This window comes from Symphalangus syndactylus, chromosome 17, assembly GCF_028878055.3.
Source record: "Symphalangus syndactylus isolate Jambi chromosome 17, NHGRI_mSymSyn1-v2.1_pri, whole genome shotgun sequence".
NCBI lineage: Eukaryota > Metazoa > Chordata > Mammalia > Primates > Hylobatidae > Symphalangus > Symphalangus syndactylus.
Window position 1 is genome coordinate 85510298 of NC_072439.2, and position 17332 is coordinate 85527629.

A 17332-nucleotide genomic window follows, 5' to 3' on the forward strand; every position below is an offset into this window, starting at 1 on the left:
GCACGCCTGGCCCCATTCAACCTGTATTTAAACACACGCTCCTAACTATAAAGTTTCCTGAAGTTTTCACTTCTAATTAAGAGAAATAGAAGATAAATGAAATAAAAGGGATGATTATAAGATAATGAGGCTGATTTTTTTGTTGTTGTTTGTTTAACCTATTGGATTTAACACATGAATGTATGTTGGGCTTTTCAAAGCAGTTTTGTTTTTTTTTTTTTGGAAAGGCTCAATTTTAATAATGATTATAATTGTGGAATGCCCTTAAAAATTACTGTGTTCTTGCCGGGCACAGTGGCTCACGCTTGTAATCCCAGCACTTTGGGAGGCTGAGGCGGGCGGATCACGAGGTCAGGAGATCGAGACCACAGTGAAACCTCGTCTCTACTAAAAATACAAAAAATTAGCTGGGCGTGGTGGCGGGCGCCTGTAGTCCCAGCTACTTGGAGAGGCTGAGGCAGGAGAATGGCGTGAACCTGGGAGGCGGAGCTTGCAGTGAGCCGAGATTGCGCCACTGCACTCCAGCCTGGGCGATAGAGCGAGACTCCATCTCAAAAAAAAAAAAAAAAAAAAAAAATTACTGTGTTCAAGGCTTACCCAGTACCTTTCGAACATACTTTGGGATACCAAATAGGTGTTATTTCCTGACATTTTGTTTTAGGAATCAGCCAGAAGTCTTTGGAGGCAAGTTTGATAAATGGAGTTAATGATTAAATACTATTTGGGGTCTTGACTCGTTGACTATAGATAATATGACTAAATTTTTTTCAGACTCTAAAGGCAGTTGTACAAATGGAGTATAAAATGTTTAATGTTGGCCAGGCGTGGTGGCTCATGCCCATAATCCCAGCACTCTGGGAGGCCAAGGTGGGTGGATCACCTGAGGTCAGGAGTTCGAGACCAGCCTGGCCAACATGGCGAAACCCATCTCCACTAAAAATAAAAAAATTAGCCAGGTGTGGTGGCGCACGCCTGTAGTCCCAGCTACTGGGGAGGCTGAGGTTGGAGAATCACTTGAACCCGGTAGGTGGAGGTTGCAGTGAGCCGAGATCAGGCCACTGTACTCCACCCCCAGTGACAGAGCGAGACTGCATCTCAGGAAAAAATAATAATAATGTTGGCAGCATTTTGGAATAGGCATAACTTTCTGGTGAAACTACTTCGAAGGAGCTAGCAGAATGCATATATTCTGGCACATTTGTTAAACAGTATCATTAAGTTGTAGTGTCTTTTATTGTATGAGGAGTAGAACATACAAGTAGAATACGTTATAGTGTCTTTTATTGTATAAGGAGTAGAATATACAAGAATATGCTACTCTTTATTTTACAAGGAGTAGTCTAAAACAAGTGACTTTACTACTTATTCTTCTGCATGTCCTTACCAGCTTCTTACCTTCTTCAGGTTGAGCATGAGATCAGCTTCACAGGGATGGGTCCTTAAGGGTTTTTTTCCATACTAGTTTCAGCCTTAACAATGAGTTTTCAACCCTTAAACGTGAAAAATAAATAGTGGGAAAGAGGGGAGGATGGTGGAAATGCTTTAAAATTACATTTTGTAAATTTTACTTTGTTTATATTTTACTTTTAATTGTGCCTTGCTTATCAGGAAGTCCTACAAACAAGATCTCCACGGCTTCTCAGGTCTCCCAAGGAACAGGTTCCCCTGTTCCTAAAATTCATGGAAGTAGTTTTGTAACATCTACTGTCAAGGTAACATTCTTACTGCGTTATTACACTTTGCTAGCTTCTTTTTCTTTTCATTTTTAAAAAATAATTTTCCAAATGGAGATGGGGTCTCCCCGTATTAACCAGGCTGTATTGAACTCCTGGCCTCAAGAGATCTCCCACCTCACCTACCAAGATACTGCGGTTACAGGCATGAGCTGCAGCCAGCCACTTTGCTGTTTTCTGAACATAGTATGTTCAGCCTCAGCAAGAATGTATCAGTTGGTGATGCAAATTTCATAAAATGGAATCTTCAAGCTGTTAACTATCTAGACTTTACTACCCCCAGACTTCACTAACTTACTTGGATCTACTCCAGGCTTTACTACCTCACTTGGATCTTTTCATAGTGTCACAAATGCTTCACAACACCCAGTATTCAAATAGTCACCCAGTATCAATTTAAAAACTTACCGTGATAAGATTATTTATTTACTTATTTATTTGAATAGTTTGTTAAAAATATTTGCTTATAAAAATATTCATCTGACCTCTTCCCTTTTGGACACCTCTCTCTCTTGCAACAGAGAGCTGCTGTCCTCTCCCCTTTCTTTTGCTTATTAAACTTTCTGCTCCTTAACCCATAAAAAAAAAAATAAAAATTTCATCTGAAAGCACGTTCCTATCTTTTCTATATTTGCACCACCAAGAAGTAAATATACAAATGGCTCCCAACTTACAGTGGTCCAACTTATGATTTTTCGACCTTACCCTGGTGCAAAAGCAGTATGCATTTAGTGAGCCCTCAGCTTACGCTGGGGTTATATTCAGATAAACTCACCATACGGTGAAAATGTGGGAAGTCAAAAATGCACTTTTGGCCTATGATGTTTTCCCCTTATGATGGGTTTATCCAGACGTAACCCCGTCCTAAGTCGGGGAGCGTCAGTGTTTCCTTTTCCATGTGTTAACCTTTTAGTTATTTGAAAATAATGCTTACCTCCCCAGACTCTCTCCCCTGCTCCCCTTTTCTGGGTAAGCAGTCCTTTAAAATTTACAACTCCAAATATGATCCGACCTGTTCCAGTCAAATGACTGGTGCCTGACACAGCATTTGTTTTATTTAGACACTAATGATGATATTGAATGACTTCCTGGTCCAAGGCGAGGCTGTTCTCTAACTTCTGTGCAGTGTGTTGGCACTGTTATATGAATGTCTGAATTATAATAATCTTGAAAGTCTTAACTGCTGGTTTAATTTTTATTGTTTGTTGGTGATCATTTTACTTTACAACCAAGAAGTGTTCTTCGTTTCCACATTTTGACAGATTACCTCTGAGATTGGCATTTTGTGTTTGAGAATTAAAAAGAAACTACAGAAGTTTTTTTTTTTTTTTTTTTTTGGAGACAGTTTTGCTCTCGTTGCCAAGGCTGGAGTGCAGTGGCACAATCTTGGCTCACTGCAACCTCCTGCCTCCTGAGTTCAAGCGATTCTGTTGCCTCAGTCTCCTGAGTAGGTGGGATTACAGGCATGCGCCACCATGCCTGGCTAATTTTGTATTTTTAGTAGAGACAGGATTTCTCCATGTTGGTCAGGCTGGTCTCGAACTCCCGACCTCAGGTAATCTGCCCGCCTCAGCCTCCCAAAGTGCTGGGATTACAGGCATGAGCCACTGTGCCCAGCAAGAACTACAGAAGTTTTGAATGTTGGCTTTTGTTGTCTTTGCCCGTGCCAAATTATTCAAGTTTTTTGTTTGTTTTGTAAGTTTTTATTGAAAATTTTTCCTTTGTATTCTAGGTGTTCATTGAGTAAATTTTGCGAATCAGTTGTGAGTACTATTAAAAGAGAGTATATTCTGAAACATTGCAGCTGCCCGTTTCTTTCATTTATTTATTTAGTGCCTAGGCTCCAGGGATATAAAATAAACTAAATACAGTCCCTGTCCTTTAGTGGTTTACCAACTATCGGGGAAGACCAATAAAGTCAACCAAATGTTGGGAGTAATAAGTTAGAAGTCTTTGCAGTGTACAGCAGGACACAGATGAGTAGATTCTTGCCAAGTTACAACTTTTCTTTGCATTTGTTTTCTAAAACAATATTAAAATGCAAGTGTAGAGGCTTGGAGGACCCCGAGGAATTTTAGGTTTTTTTCCTTCTTTCTTTTTTTTAACAGAGTTTTGCTCTTGTCGCCCAGGCTGGAGTGCAGTGGCGTGATCTCGGCTCACTGCAACCTCTGCCTCCCTGGTTCAAGTGATTCTACTGCCTCAGCCTCCCAAGTAGCTGGGATTACAGGCACCCGCCACCACACCTGGCTAATTTTGTATTTTTAGTAGAGACAAGGTTTCTCCGTGTTGGTCAGGTTGGTCTTGAACTCCCGACCTCAGGCGATCCACCCACCTCTGCCTCACAAAGTGCTGGGATTACAGGCATGAGCCACCGCACCCAGCCAGTCTTTTTGTTTCTTTATATTGCTAGAGAATGTCACAGGTTTGTATTAAATATAAGTGACTAGATATCTGAAATCACCCATTTCTCCTGATTTTAAAATATGTATTTTTACACACACAGCAGGAGGATTCTTTGTTTGCATCTATGCCACCTCTTTGCCCAATTGGGAGTCACCCTAAGGTTCAAAGCCCCAAACCTATAACAGGAGGACTTGGAGCTTTCACAAAAGTGAGTATGTAATTAGGGCATTGTCCCACAAGTCATAATACTTTTTGTGGCATGTTGGAGTTCATTGCCACTACTCCTACAACATGTTACTTTTTAGTGGGTCTCAACTCCTCATTCTGAGACGTGCTTCCATGTATTTAATAATGTCCTCAGGGCAGCCCTTGGAGTCCAGCAAGATGGGGATTCATGGAGCACAGTGTGTTTGTCTCTCTCTGCTGTCATTTGCCACAGTCTCTAAAACAAGTGACTGTGTTGTTACAGGAGCACAGGATCAGGTTCAGATCCTACTTTTGGTCCCTTTAATAGCTGGTATGGACTGTATTTAAGCAGTATGTGTATTTACCCTTCTGGTGGAGTCATTCTTTACATATCAAGTTTCATCAGTTCATTAATCCCTGCAAACAGAAAAGAGATATTAGCAGCTTTATAAAATGGGATGTTTATGGATGTTTATTCAGTCTCATTATCATGTTTGTTGCAAGGTGATCATCAAACAGGAACCTGGTGAAGCCCCTCACGTGCCCGCAACAGGAGCTGCCAGCCAGTCACCACTCCCGCAGTATGTGACTGTGAAGGGGGGTCACATGATAGCTGTGTCCCCTCAAAAACAGGTCATAACTACTGGAGAAGGGATTGCCCAGTCAACAAAGGTTCAGCCCTCCAAGGTTTGTGTTGGGTAGAGATGGGAAAGTTAACACGTAAATGATGTTGTTTGCCTAAATAATTGACAAATGCCGAAAAGATTCAGGGTGACAGGGTTGCTGATCCCATAAGAACCTGTGGGTGAAAGCCCAGTTGGAAAAACAAGTCTGTTGGTGTGAAACTCTTCTACTCCTGTAGTAATCATTGGCAGGAGCCGGGTTATGTATTGCAAAGGATCCCGGAATGGTCCAAGAGGCAGGGGAACACTGCTGTGTCTGGCAGTGAAGGCAGAGCTGACTCATGGACACAGCTTTCTACTTGATTCATCTCTAAAAGGGATCCGCTGTTGACTTGTTTATTTCTGGTAGGAGAATGCTGTAGTTTATACCTCTGATGTTCGGGCTGTTAGCTATTTAATGGTTCTTAGCTTTCCGTAGAGTTAATTTTTTTTTTTTTATAATTTGGAAGTATGGGAGAATTAATGTATTGAGAGAATTTTAAAATAGCACATAGAGGCCAGGCATGGTGGCTCACGCCTGTAATCCCAGCACTTTAGGAGGCTGAGGCGGGCAGGTTACCTGAAGTCAGGAGTTCGAGACCAGCCTGACCAACATGGAGAAACCCCGTCTCTACTAAAAATAGAAAATTAGCTGGACGTGGTGGCACATGCCTGTAATCCCAGCTACTCAGGAGACTGAGGCAGGAGAATCGCTTGAACCCAGGAGGCAGAGGTTGTGGTGAGCCGAGATCACGCCACTGCACTCCAGCCTGGGTGACAGAATGAGACTCTCAAAAAAATAAAAATTTAAAAATTAAAAAAAAAAATACCACATAGAGCCATGTTTTCCTGAATCAATTGGAAATGTAGCCATGCATCACCTGATGATGGCACATTCTGAGACATGTGTCATTAGGTGATTTTGTTGTGTGAACATCACAGTGTACTTAAATCTAGGTAGAATAGCTAACTACACACCTAGGCTGTGTGGTGTAGCCTGTTGCTCCTAGGCTGTAAACCTGTTCGGCATGTTACTATTGAATACTATAGGAAGTTGTAATAGAACAGTAAGTATTTGTGGATCTCAACATATCTAAACATAGAAAAGGTACTGTAAAAGTACAGTGTTATAATCTTTTGGGACCACTGTTATATATGCAGTCTGTCATTGACTAAAACATCGTTAATGTGGTAGATGACTATGGTATCAATATTGAGTGCTTTTGTATATGCCATGCTTGTATTTATACATTATCTATAATCCACACACATCCCTGGAGGGTGGGGATTTTCATCCCTGTTTTACAGATGAGGAAACTGTGGCTCAGAGGTTAAACAGCTTCCTTGGGAGCATTACAGCTAATAAATGACAAAGCGTTTAAACTCAGGCCTGCTAACTCCAAGCTCCCCATTCCAGAACTAATGAAAAGTGTGGTTGTCTCTAACCTCGGTATGCTTTTAGAACATCGGGGTTAAATTATCTCAACTTTTGGCAGGTATACTCTAAAGCTATTAATAATATTATATGGGCTGGGCGCGCTCTAACACTTTGGGAGTCCAAGGTGCACAGATCACTTGAGGTCAGGAGTTTGAGACCAGCCTGTCCAACATGGTGAAACCCCGTCTCTACTAAAAATACAAAAGCCGAGTGTGGTGGGTGGCATGCACCTGTAATCCCAGCTATTTGGGAGGCTGAGGCAGGAGAATCACTTGAACCCAGGAGGCGGAGGTTGCAGTGAGCCAAGATTGTGCCACTGCATTTCAGCCTGGGTGACAGAGGGAGACTATCTCAAAACCAAAAAAAACAAAAAACAATGGCCAGGCACGGTGGCTCATGCCTGTAATCCCAGCACTTTGGGAGGCTGAGGCCTGCGTATCACCTGAGTTCAGACGTCAAAGACCAGCTTGGTCAACATGGTGAAACTCTGTCCCTACCAAAAATATAAGAATTAGCTGGGCATGGTGTCGGGCTCCTGTAATCCCAACTACTCAGGAGGCTGAGGCAGGAGAATTGCTCGAACACAGGAGGTGGAAGTTGCAGTGAGCCGAGATCGCACCATTGCACTCCAGCCTGGGCAACAAGAGTGAAACTCTGTCTCAAAAAAAAAAAAGATATCATATAGATGTTTTTCAGCTTGAAAACCAGCCTACCTATCTAAGGAGAATGAATTGTTTTAAGAAGAATAGCCCAAAATCGAAAAAGATTTTAGATACTAGAGATTAGGATCAAGTTAAAAATTCATAGTGAGGTCTGGTCGCAGTGGCTCACGCCTATAATTCCAGCAGTTTGGGAGGTTGAGGCAGGTGGATCGCCTGAGGTCAGGAGTTCGAGACCAGCCTGGCCAACATAGCGAAACCCCGTCTATACTAAAAATCCAAAAAATTATCTGGGTGTGGTGGTGGGCACCTGTAATCCCAGCTACTGCGGAGGCTGAGGCAGGAGAATCGCTTGACCCTGGCGGCAGAGGTTGCAGTGAGACGAGATCCTGCCATTGCACTTCAGCCTGGGCAACAAGAGCAAAACTCCATCACAAAAAAAAAAAAATAAAAATAAAAATAAAAAATTCGTAGTGTTATTGGTGGTTCTAAAATCTGTAAGTTTATTAACTACTTTCTCAGACTTACCTGGTTATAAGAATCATCTGTTGATAGCTACCTAGGCCACCATCTCAAACTTACTGAATTGGAATTTTCTTGAGATCCATGGGAATCTGGGTTTTTAATAAGTGTCCCTGCTGATTCATCTGCTTAGGCAGCAGATTGAGGAATCATGGTGCTACAGCATGAAATTCGACTTTGAGGCATTCGTAGCCAGAATGACTAAGACAGGCGTCCCCATCTGCTTCCTAGTGCTCCCACTGTGGTTCTGGCTTCAGGGGTAAGAATTCTGCCAAAATCCCTTAGTAAATCAGTTATTGTCATCTGAACTTCCTACTCAGGCTTGTCCTATATGTACCTTAAAATCTGTTTTGCTTCACATAGGGATATGTGGTTTTACCGATTTCTGCTTTGAATCAGCTTAGCATTGCTGTTTATGTTAGAAGCTCTTGGATAAGTTAGTTTCCATTTTTTGCCACTTTGCATGTTGCCAATCCACCTCTCCAGTGATGCTGAACAACTGTACTGACTTGTCGCATGGCCACCTACTTAATGGTAAATATAGGTTGGAGGAAATATGTGGGTCTGTGCCATAATGCCCTAAATATGGTTTAAGGGCATCTGAAAAGAAAAACCACAGCAAAGTGTGAAAGAACTGCAGAGAAGCAGTAGCGCATGAGATGATGCCACTGTTTATCCAGGAAATGGAATCCATGATTAGCAGTTGAGATAAGGAGCTGTCTGCGAGTACAGACTGTTCTTGGTTATTGCTGAAGTGCATTCCTAGAAACTATGCCAGAGAACAGGCTGGGTGTGTGGTTTATGCCTGTAATTCCAGCACTTCAGGAGGCCGAGGTGGGTAGATCACCTGAGATCAAGAGTTCGAGACCAGCCTGGCCAACATGGTGGAACCCAGGCTCTACTAAAAATACAGAAATTAGCCAGACATGGTGGTGTGCACCTGTAATTCCAGATACGTGGGAGGCTGAGGCAGGAGAATTGTTTGAACCTGGGGGGGTCAAGGTTGTAGTGAACCGAGATCATGCCACTGTACTCCAGCCTGGGAGATAGAGCAAGACTCTGTCTAAAAAAAAAAAATAAAAATAAAAAAAGGTATGCCAGGAAACCGGAGGAGGGTGGCAAAAAATGGCACATTTTACCCTCCATACAACTTTGGGACAACAGAAACACAGCTGATCTTTTTCCTCAAAGTGGGAAGAGGTGCTGCCTTTGACATGAAAAGGGACAACTGAGGAATAAGTAGTTCCATATGGGAAGGAAGCAGTGTGTTAAAAGGAACATGAGCTTTGCAGTTAGAGCTTGTTGCAAATCTCAGATCTCAGCCACTCATTACTGGTGTAACCTGTGCAGGTTCTGAGCCCTGGTCTTTCAGGGTTGTAGAAGAATTAGAGATTATATATGAAGGACCTACCTAGCACAGAGCAGGTGCTCAGTAAATAGTAATTAATGTGAATATCAGGCGTATCCATGCCTAAGTACCATGGTAATGGTTATCAGTGAGCACTTAACTTGTAAACAGCCATATTTTTTAATATCTGGAGGGAAAATCTCAGATACAGACTCTGCCCCTTCAGTTTGCTGAAGTAAATTCTGACTTGCCAGAGATATGTGTAGGAAACAGGGAGGGCAGAAATAGAAACATTTAATCAAAGCATGAATCGAAGTTAAGTGTATAACAAATACAAAACAATGGGCGTCTGCTTTCTCAAGCTGGAAGGAAATTAGCAATAGAGAGAGAATTATTGAATGGGAAGAGAATGAGGAAAGTCAGTAGGTGAGTTCAGCCTCTAGGCCAAAATACATTGTGGTTTTTTGGTGGTTGTTGCTGTTGTGGGTTTTTTTTTTGTTTTGTTTTGTTTCATGATCATAACTCACTGTAGTCTCAGCCTCCCTGGACTCCAGCAATCCCACCTCAGTCTCCCAGGACTACAGGCGACACCACCACACCCGATTAGGTTTTTTTGTTTTGTTTTGTTTTCTGTATTTTGTGGAGACTGGTTTTCACTATGTTGCCCAGGCTGGTCTTGAACTCCTGGGCTCAAGCAATCTGCCTGCCTCAGCCTCCCAAAGTGTTGGGGTTATAAGCATGAGCCATTGTGCCTGGCCAAAGTATGTTGTTTAAAAAAAATAACAAACTAATTTTGGGTAATACAGTCTTATTTAAGAGCGCTTACGCCTTCTTAATGGTGTTCATAATCAGCTGCAGAGTTTTTCCCAACAGAATGCAGATTTCCTCATTCTCCTGTTTTCCAGAAGGAAGGTTAGGGAGGTAGTGACGGTCATCTCCCAGGCGGTGTGCACAAGGTGGGTAACCCTGCTAGTAAAGACTGCCCTCCAGTGGCTGACTTGGGATACCAAGTTTTTGTTAGCTCCGTTGCCCAGGCTGGAGTGCCGTGGTGCAGTCTTGACCCACTGCAACCTCTGTTTCCTGGGCTCAAGCTATACTCCTACTTCAGCCTTAACTGGGACCGCAGGCCCGCACCACCACACCCAGCTAATTTTTTTTTTTTTTTTTCGAGCTGGAGTCTCGCACTGTTGCCCAGGCTGGAGAGCAGTGGCGCCATCTCAGCTCACTGCAGCCTCCGCCTCTTGGGTTCAAGCGATTCTCTTGACTCAGCCTCCCAAGTAGCTGGGATTACAGGCACCCACCACCATGCCCAGCTAATTTTTTTGTATTTTTAGTAGAGACAGGTTTTCACTATGTTGGCCACGCTGGTCTCAAACTTCTGACCTTGTGATCCGCCCGCCTCCTGAAGTGCTAGGATTACAGGCGTGAGCCATTGTGCCTGGCCATTTTTTGTATTTTTTATTTTTATTTTTATTTTATTTTTTTTTTTTGAGACGGAGTCTTGCTCTGTCGCCCAGGCTGGAGTGCAGTGGCGCAATCTCGGCTCACTGCAAGCTCCGCCTCCCGGGTTCACGCCATTCTCCTGCCTCAGCCTCTCCGAGTAGCTGGGGACTACAGGCGCCCGCCACCACGCCCGGCTAATTTTTTGTATTTTAGTAGAGACGGGGTTTCACCGTGGTCTCGATCTCCTGACCTCGTGATCCGCCCGCCTCGGCCTCCCAAAGTGCTGGGATTACAGGCTTGAGCCACCGGGCCCGGCCTTTTGTATTTTTTAACAGAGACGGGGTTTTACCATGTTCGTCAGGCTGGTCTCGAACTCCTGACCTCTAATGATCCCCCCCGCCTTGGCCTCCCAAAGTGCTGGGATTACAGGCATGAGCCACCATGCCCAGCAGGATACCAGGTTTTACCAGGTTCTTGGAGAAATTACGTATCATATCCTGAAAACTTTGAAGCACTTGGCACAAGAAAGGAAAAGCAAGTCAGGTGCATGTAATTTGGGGAAAGAAATTGAAGTAGGTCTAAAAATATGTGTATTTTCCTTAAGTTCTTTGCTTTCTTTGTTTAGGAACATAAAAGTAGATTCTGTGTAATTTAACTTGTGAAATAGGTTATTAAGTTTGATATGTTTGGGAGGTTTGAAGACTGCTATCTTAGTTAAGAGAAAAGTTCAACTACTGCAACAGAGAATCTGAACACCAGAACCTTAAGTAAGTTTATTTCTCACACAGTCATCAAGAATCTAGATTCCTGCCTTTCCTTTTTTTGCTCTGCCATTCTCAAAATTTAGCTTTCAGCTTGTGGACTAAGAAAACACTTTATCTCATACCTCCACATTCATACCTCTTGCCAACAGGAAGGGAGCAGGGGGAGAGCTGAGGGCAGACACAGCCTGAAAGTAGCACTCACTTCTGCACACATGCCATTAGCCAGAAACCAGATGGCCACGCCTAGGTCCGGGAGGGCTGGGAAATAGAGTTGTGATTCCATGTGGCCATTCCCCCAGCTGAAAACTGGGGGCTTTGTTACTATGAGAGGAGAAGGAAATAATAGATATTGGGGTTCAACTAGCAGTTTCTGCCACACCCCAAAAAGTTTTGCTACATTAAGAAGGTTTTTTTTTTCTTTCGTAAATATACAGAAAAGTTCTTGATCAGTAAGAAGGGTTTCCGTATTTCCACATCACTGGGAGGATGACCTTGCCCTGCTCTGTGGCTACAGAAACTCTACAGGTCCCCTGCAGAATGAAGTTCATGCAGTTAGAACAGAGATGAAGGCTGGGTGCGGTTGCTCACGCCTGTAATCCCAGCACTTTGGGAGGCCGAGACAGGTAGATCACCTGAGGTTGGAAGTTCGAGATCAGCCCGACCAGCATGGAGAAACCCCGTCTCTACTAAAAATACAAAATTAGCCAGGTGTGGTGGCGTGTGCCCATAATCCCAGCTACTCAGGAGGCAAAGGCAGGAGAATCACTTGAACCCGGGAGGCGGAGGTTGCGGTGAGCTGAGATCGCGCACTGCACTTGAGTCAGCCTGGGCAACAAGAGCAAAACTCCATCTCAAAAAACAACAACAAAACAGAGATGTAGATGTGGGTAATAAGGAGTATTTCAACCAAATCAGGAGAGCTGGGGGCGATTTCTTGTCTTCATTCTAGGTTAACTTGCTTTTTTAAATTGGTTCTTTTATTCTTTTGTTTCTTCTTTTCTTCTCTCCTTTCTTAAACATACAGAAAAGTAGAGAGAATAGTGTGATGAATCCCACGTGCCTGTTACCCAGTTTTAACAATTACCAGCATTTTACTCGTCTTAATTTATCTTCCTGGAATATTTTAAAGCAGCAGGCACATCCCCATGTTGTATAATTCACTCAAGATTAATTTCTGTTTCACCTGCTGAATCCAGAGGTTAAGATCAAGGTCTCTGCCTTGGCCAAATGTGGAAGACAGCCACAAATGTCTGTCCTTTGGCTGTCCTTTGCTGGTCTCCACGTCCCCTTTTGGATTATTATTCTTCAGTTGAAGTGTTGTGATGAGCAGCAACAGCTGTCATGTTAGCTAGGCATCCTATAAACTTGTTCTCATTTTGCTTCATGATTTTGAGGGTAAATGTTACCCATATTTTATAGATGAGGAGGCTGATGGTAAAACTCAGAGAGGTTAAATAACTTACCTAGCTACTAACTAAAAATAACTAACCTGGGAAACCAGATCTGTGTGCTTACCGAAACTACACTGTTTCTTCTTTGTGACGCTGTGGTTTATAATACTTGATTAAGGGACTGTTTTCTTTTCTTTTTATTTTATTTATTTATTTTTTTAGATGGAGTCTTGCTCTGTCGCCAGGCTGGAGTGCAGTGGCATCATCTCAGCTCACTGCAACCTCTGACTCCCTTCTCCTGCCTCAGCCTCCCAAGTAGCTGGGGCGCCCGCCACCACGCCCAGCTAATTCCTTGTAATTTTAGTAGAGATGAGGTTTCGCCATGTTGGCCAGGACAGTCTCGATCTCTTGACCTTGTGATCCGCCTGCTTCGGCCTCCTGAAGTGCTGGGATTACAGGCGCGAGCCACTGTGCCCAGCCAAGGGACTGTTTTCTTTACGTCAGCTATATTATCCAACTACATGGTAAATGTATTTTATTGTACTTACAGTCTTTGAACAGAAACCATGTATGATATAGCAATATTTTAATTTAAAACTTCCGGACGTGCGCGGTGGCTCACACCTGTAATCCCAGCACTTTGGGAGGCCGAGGCGGGCAGATCACGAGGTCAGGAGATCGAGACCATCCTGGCTAACATGGGGAAACCCCGCCTCTACTAAAAATACAAAAAATTAGCTGGGCGTGGTGGTGGGTGCCTGTAGTCCCAGCTACTCGGGAGGCTGAGGCAGGAGAATGGCGTGAATCCGTGAGGCGGAGGTTGCAGCGAGCTGAGATTGTGCCACTGCCTGGGCGACAGAGCAAGACTGCATCTCAAAACAAAAAACAACAAAAAAAAACTTCCTACTTATCAGTGCATATGGTTTATCATTTCATTCTACCTTCTAAATAATCTTATTTTAAAATTTAGAAATACTCTAAAATTCCAGTAACACATGTAGAGAAGTAATCAATACCCCCATATCCCCCACCCCAAATTTACGTATTCATGTTTACTTCAGATCTTTCTTCTCCAAATAAAACATTTCTGATAAAGTTGAAGTCCATTTAGTACTTCCCAGAGGCAGCAAGCACTGTCACGGCTTTGATGTGTAGCCTTCTATTCCATGCACTTATTACATGAATACATAGTCATAGGAAACGTGATGTTGTTTGTGTTTTGAAGGTTTACGTAAAAGATACTTCTAGTTACTTTTTTCTGCAACTCCCTTTTCACTTTCTTATTCTTCCAGTCTGTTTACACTAGTATATCACTAATATATATAATTCTAGTTCATTTATTTTTAGTATGACCTTTCATTGTCTGTTTTATGCCACAGTTTGTCCATTCCTCTATCTGTAGACATTAAGAATGTTGTTGCATGCTGGAGACATTAAGGTTGCTAACAATTTTTAGTAAAAATAATGCTATGTTGGACATTGTTGTATACGTTCCCTTGAACGCATGTCTGTTTCTCTAGGATATATTCCTAAAAACAATTCCTGCTATATGGAGGTATGTGAATTTTCAGTTTTAGCAGATAGGCCACTGCCTCTTTGGAATGGCTGTCCAAATTTATCTTCCTACCAACAGTGAGCAAAAATTCCTATTTTCCCTACAGCCTCTAGTAACTTCTTGGTGTTATCAGACTTTTAAACTTTTTTTTTTCCCCCAATCTGATGGGTGAACAGCACTTCCTATTTTGTCTTTTTTGCCTTAAGAAGGTAGATCTTTTGCATTTCTTCTAACCTTGTGGAAGTCTGTTCATCTAGTTTCTGGTGAGAAGTTCTTTTTATGAAATAAAGAGCTGGGGAGTGGGAAACACTGCTCCAATTTGCCATTCATTCAATGTTTCCTTTAATTTAACATCCTACTGTTGACTTTGTTTTAAAAACACTCCTGAATATTTTCTTAAAAGAATTCATTTTACTTTCGGAACTAGATACTTCTAATTTTCATTATTTGGGTACTGGGGTCTTTTTTTTTTTTTTTTTTTTTAAATACAGTTCAATATTATTCTAGCTTTTTTTTTTTTTCTTAGACACGGTCTTGCTCTGTCACCCAGGCTGGAGGGCAGTGGTGTGATCACGGCTCACTGCAGCCTTGAACTCCTAGGCTCAAGGGATCCTCCCCTGCCTCAGCCTCCTGAGTAGCTGAGACTACAGATATGTGCCACTGTACTGGCTGATTTTTTTTTTTTTTTTTTTTTAGACAGAGTCTCACTCTGTCACCCAGGCTAGAGTGCAGTGGCATGATCTTGGCTCACTGCAATCTCCGCCTCCTAGGTTCAGGGGATTTTCCCACCTCAGCCTCCAGAGTAGCTGGGACTACAGGTGTGTGCAACCATGCCCGGCTAATTTTTGTATTTTTAGTAGAGACTGGATTTCACCATATTGGCCAGGCTGGTCTCGAACTCCTGATCTCACATGATCCTCCTGCCTTGGCCTCCCAAAGTGCTGGGATTACAGGCGTGAGCTACCACGCCCAGCCAAACTTTTTTCTTTATACTTCTGAATTTCCCAAATTTTCTATTAAAGTAAATTATAAAAAGTAGCTGAGGCAAGACAACAATTGTTAAGCTTCTATTATTGTAATACCCAAGTGTAAGAAATAACGGTTGCCGTTCACACCTGTGTAGGTAGCTTTCCTAGATGACTGAATTAGGCTGCATGTATTATGTGCAGGCCTTTGTTTTGCTTTTTGCCAAAACCGTGACTGCTGTTCTAAGAGCTCTCGAAGCACCGTTGGACTCTGCTCTGTTTTGAACAGGTTGTCGGGGTACCGGTTGGGTCTGCTTTACCTTCAACAGTGAAGCAGGCTGTGGCGATCAGTGGTGGCCAGATCCTGGTAGCCAAGGCCAGCTCTTCTGTCTCCAAAGCAGTTGGGCCAAAGCAAGTCGTGACCCAAGGAGTTGCCAAAGCACTTGTGAGTGCAGGTGGAGGAACCATTGTTGCTCAGCCAGTGCAGACCTTAACCAAGGCCCAGGTTACTGCTGCTGGTCCTCAGAAGAGTGGATCCCAGGGTTCAGGTAAAACGGATCATCACTGGGAGCCCTTTCAGCAGAAGCTCTGTCCAAAATTTCCTTTGCTAGTGATTTTATTTGCTATTTGATCTTGTCCAGGAAAGCCTAGTTAGGTTGATGCTATAAGAAGTGTATTGAAATGTTTGTTCTTTTTTATGGGACATTTCATATAAAGGTCTGTAAGTATTTAGCTTTAAGTTTACACACACACACACACACACACACACACACACGAACAAATCATTTCTCAGTACTGTGGGGGATTGGTTCCAGGACCCCCTGCTGCAGATAGCAAAATCCACAGATGCTTGAGTCCCCTGTGTAAAATGCTGTACTGTCTACGTATAACCTATATACTTCCTCTGGTGTACTTTATATCATCTCTAGGTTATTTTAATACCTAATAACAAGGTAAATAACAATGTAATAACAATGTATATGCTATGTAAATAGTTGTTAACACTGTGTTGTTTAAGGAATAATGACAAGAAAAAAGTCTGTACATGTTCAATACAGATGTACTCATCCTTTTTTCTCCCAAATATATGGATATTTTTTATCTGAGGTAGGTTACATCCATGGATGTGAAATCCACAGATACAGAGGGCCAACGGTACTTGCCAGTTAGGAGCACAAATTTGCCCTAACTTTGACTTTAAACAAATGGGGGAAAATATGTAATCCTCCATAGATAGGGTGATTATTTCATTAATCGTCCAAACCACAGTACTTTGGAGAGTAAAAAGAGTCATTATTAATAATTACAGTGAGACAGGTGTAACCTAGAACTGTTCTAGGCAGAACCAGGACATATGATCACCCTATTAATATACAGATATAAAGAGCCTCTGGCAGGCTTTTCTGGTCTATAAATTATTTTTTAGTTAGCAAGATATTTAGGAAAATCAGTCTTTAAAGCATTGTGCATCTGGGAAACAAACTTCAAGTTTATTGCATGTTAGTGTTCTAAAATACGAATTTGTTGCCTTGTATTTTAATTTTAGAGTGTTGCCCTTAGTTTCAATTTATCTTACGATTTTTTCTCCTTTACCATTTTAGTAATGGCAACGTTGCAGCTACCAGCCACTAATTTGGCCAACTTAGCAAATTTGCCTCCTGGCACTAAACTCTACCTAACTACAAACAGCAAGAACCCTTCAGGAAAAGGAAAACTGCTGCTGATCCCTCAAGGAGCCATCCTGCGAGCTACGAACAATGCTAGTTAGTACAACCATTGGGTTGAATCATTTGGTTCTTGGTTCTCTGTGTGTTCATCTTGTCCATCTGAGGGCAGTTCTTACCTGTTTCAGGAAGCATTTCTGTAACTCTGTTGGGTGGTGTAATGGTAGCATTTGCCCAGATGGATTTAACACATACGATAATTTAACCAGAAGTGGGTTTGCTCCTCAGTGTTTGCGATCAGGGATGAATCACTCTAGAGCGAGATGGCTAGTGAGGCTGTTGGGAGAAAGCTGTCTACATGAACCATGAATGAAGTGGTGTCTGAAAATTATCTGGTGATACCTGAGGGAAGATCCATCTAATTATAGAGGCTGGAAGTCTGTTTTTGGGGATAGGTTGGCATAGGATTGGAATCGAATGTGTCCGTTTGACTTCATTTAGATCAGGGGTCCCCAACCCCTGGACCGCACTGCAGTAGGTGAGCGTGGACGAAGAAGCATAACTGCCTGAGCTCTGCCTCCCATCAGATCAGCAGTGGC

General features: G+C 42.6%; 1 protein-coding gene across 13 annotated transcripts in view; it reads left to right on the forward strand.

Annotated features, from left to right (window-relative positions):
- The window catches only part of YEATS2 (YEATS domain containing 2), a 112566-nt gene that overhangs the window by 56430 nt on the left and 38804 nt on the right, over positions 1 to 17332 (forward strand). For all 13 annotated transcript variants that reach the window (XR_010116661.1, XR_010116662.1, XM_063621721.1 and 10 more), the window contains exons 13-17: positions 1609 to 1712; positions 4237 to 4344; positions 4827 to 5009; positions 15359 to 15617; positions 16671 to 16832. Coding sequence is in view for 11 of the 13 variants with exons in the window: in XM_063621721.1 (XP_063477791.1) it covers positions 1609 to 1712; positions 4237 to 4344; positions 4827 to 5009; positions 15359 to 15617; positions 16671 to 16832 (816 nt within the window). In the remaining 2 variants the exon portion in view is untranslated. The remainder of the gene's footprint in view (positions 1 to 1608; positions 1713 to 4236; positions 4345 to 4826; positions 5010 to 15358; positions 15618 to 16670; positions 16833 to 17332) is intronic.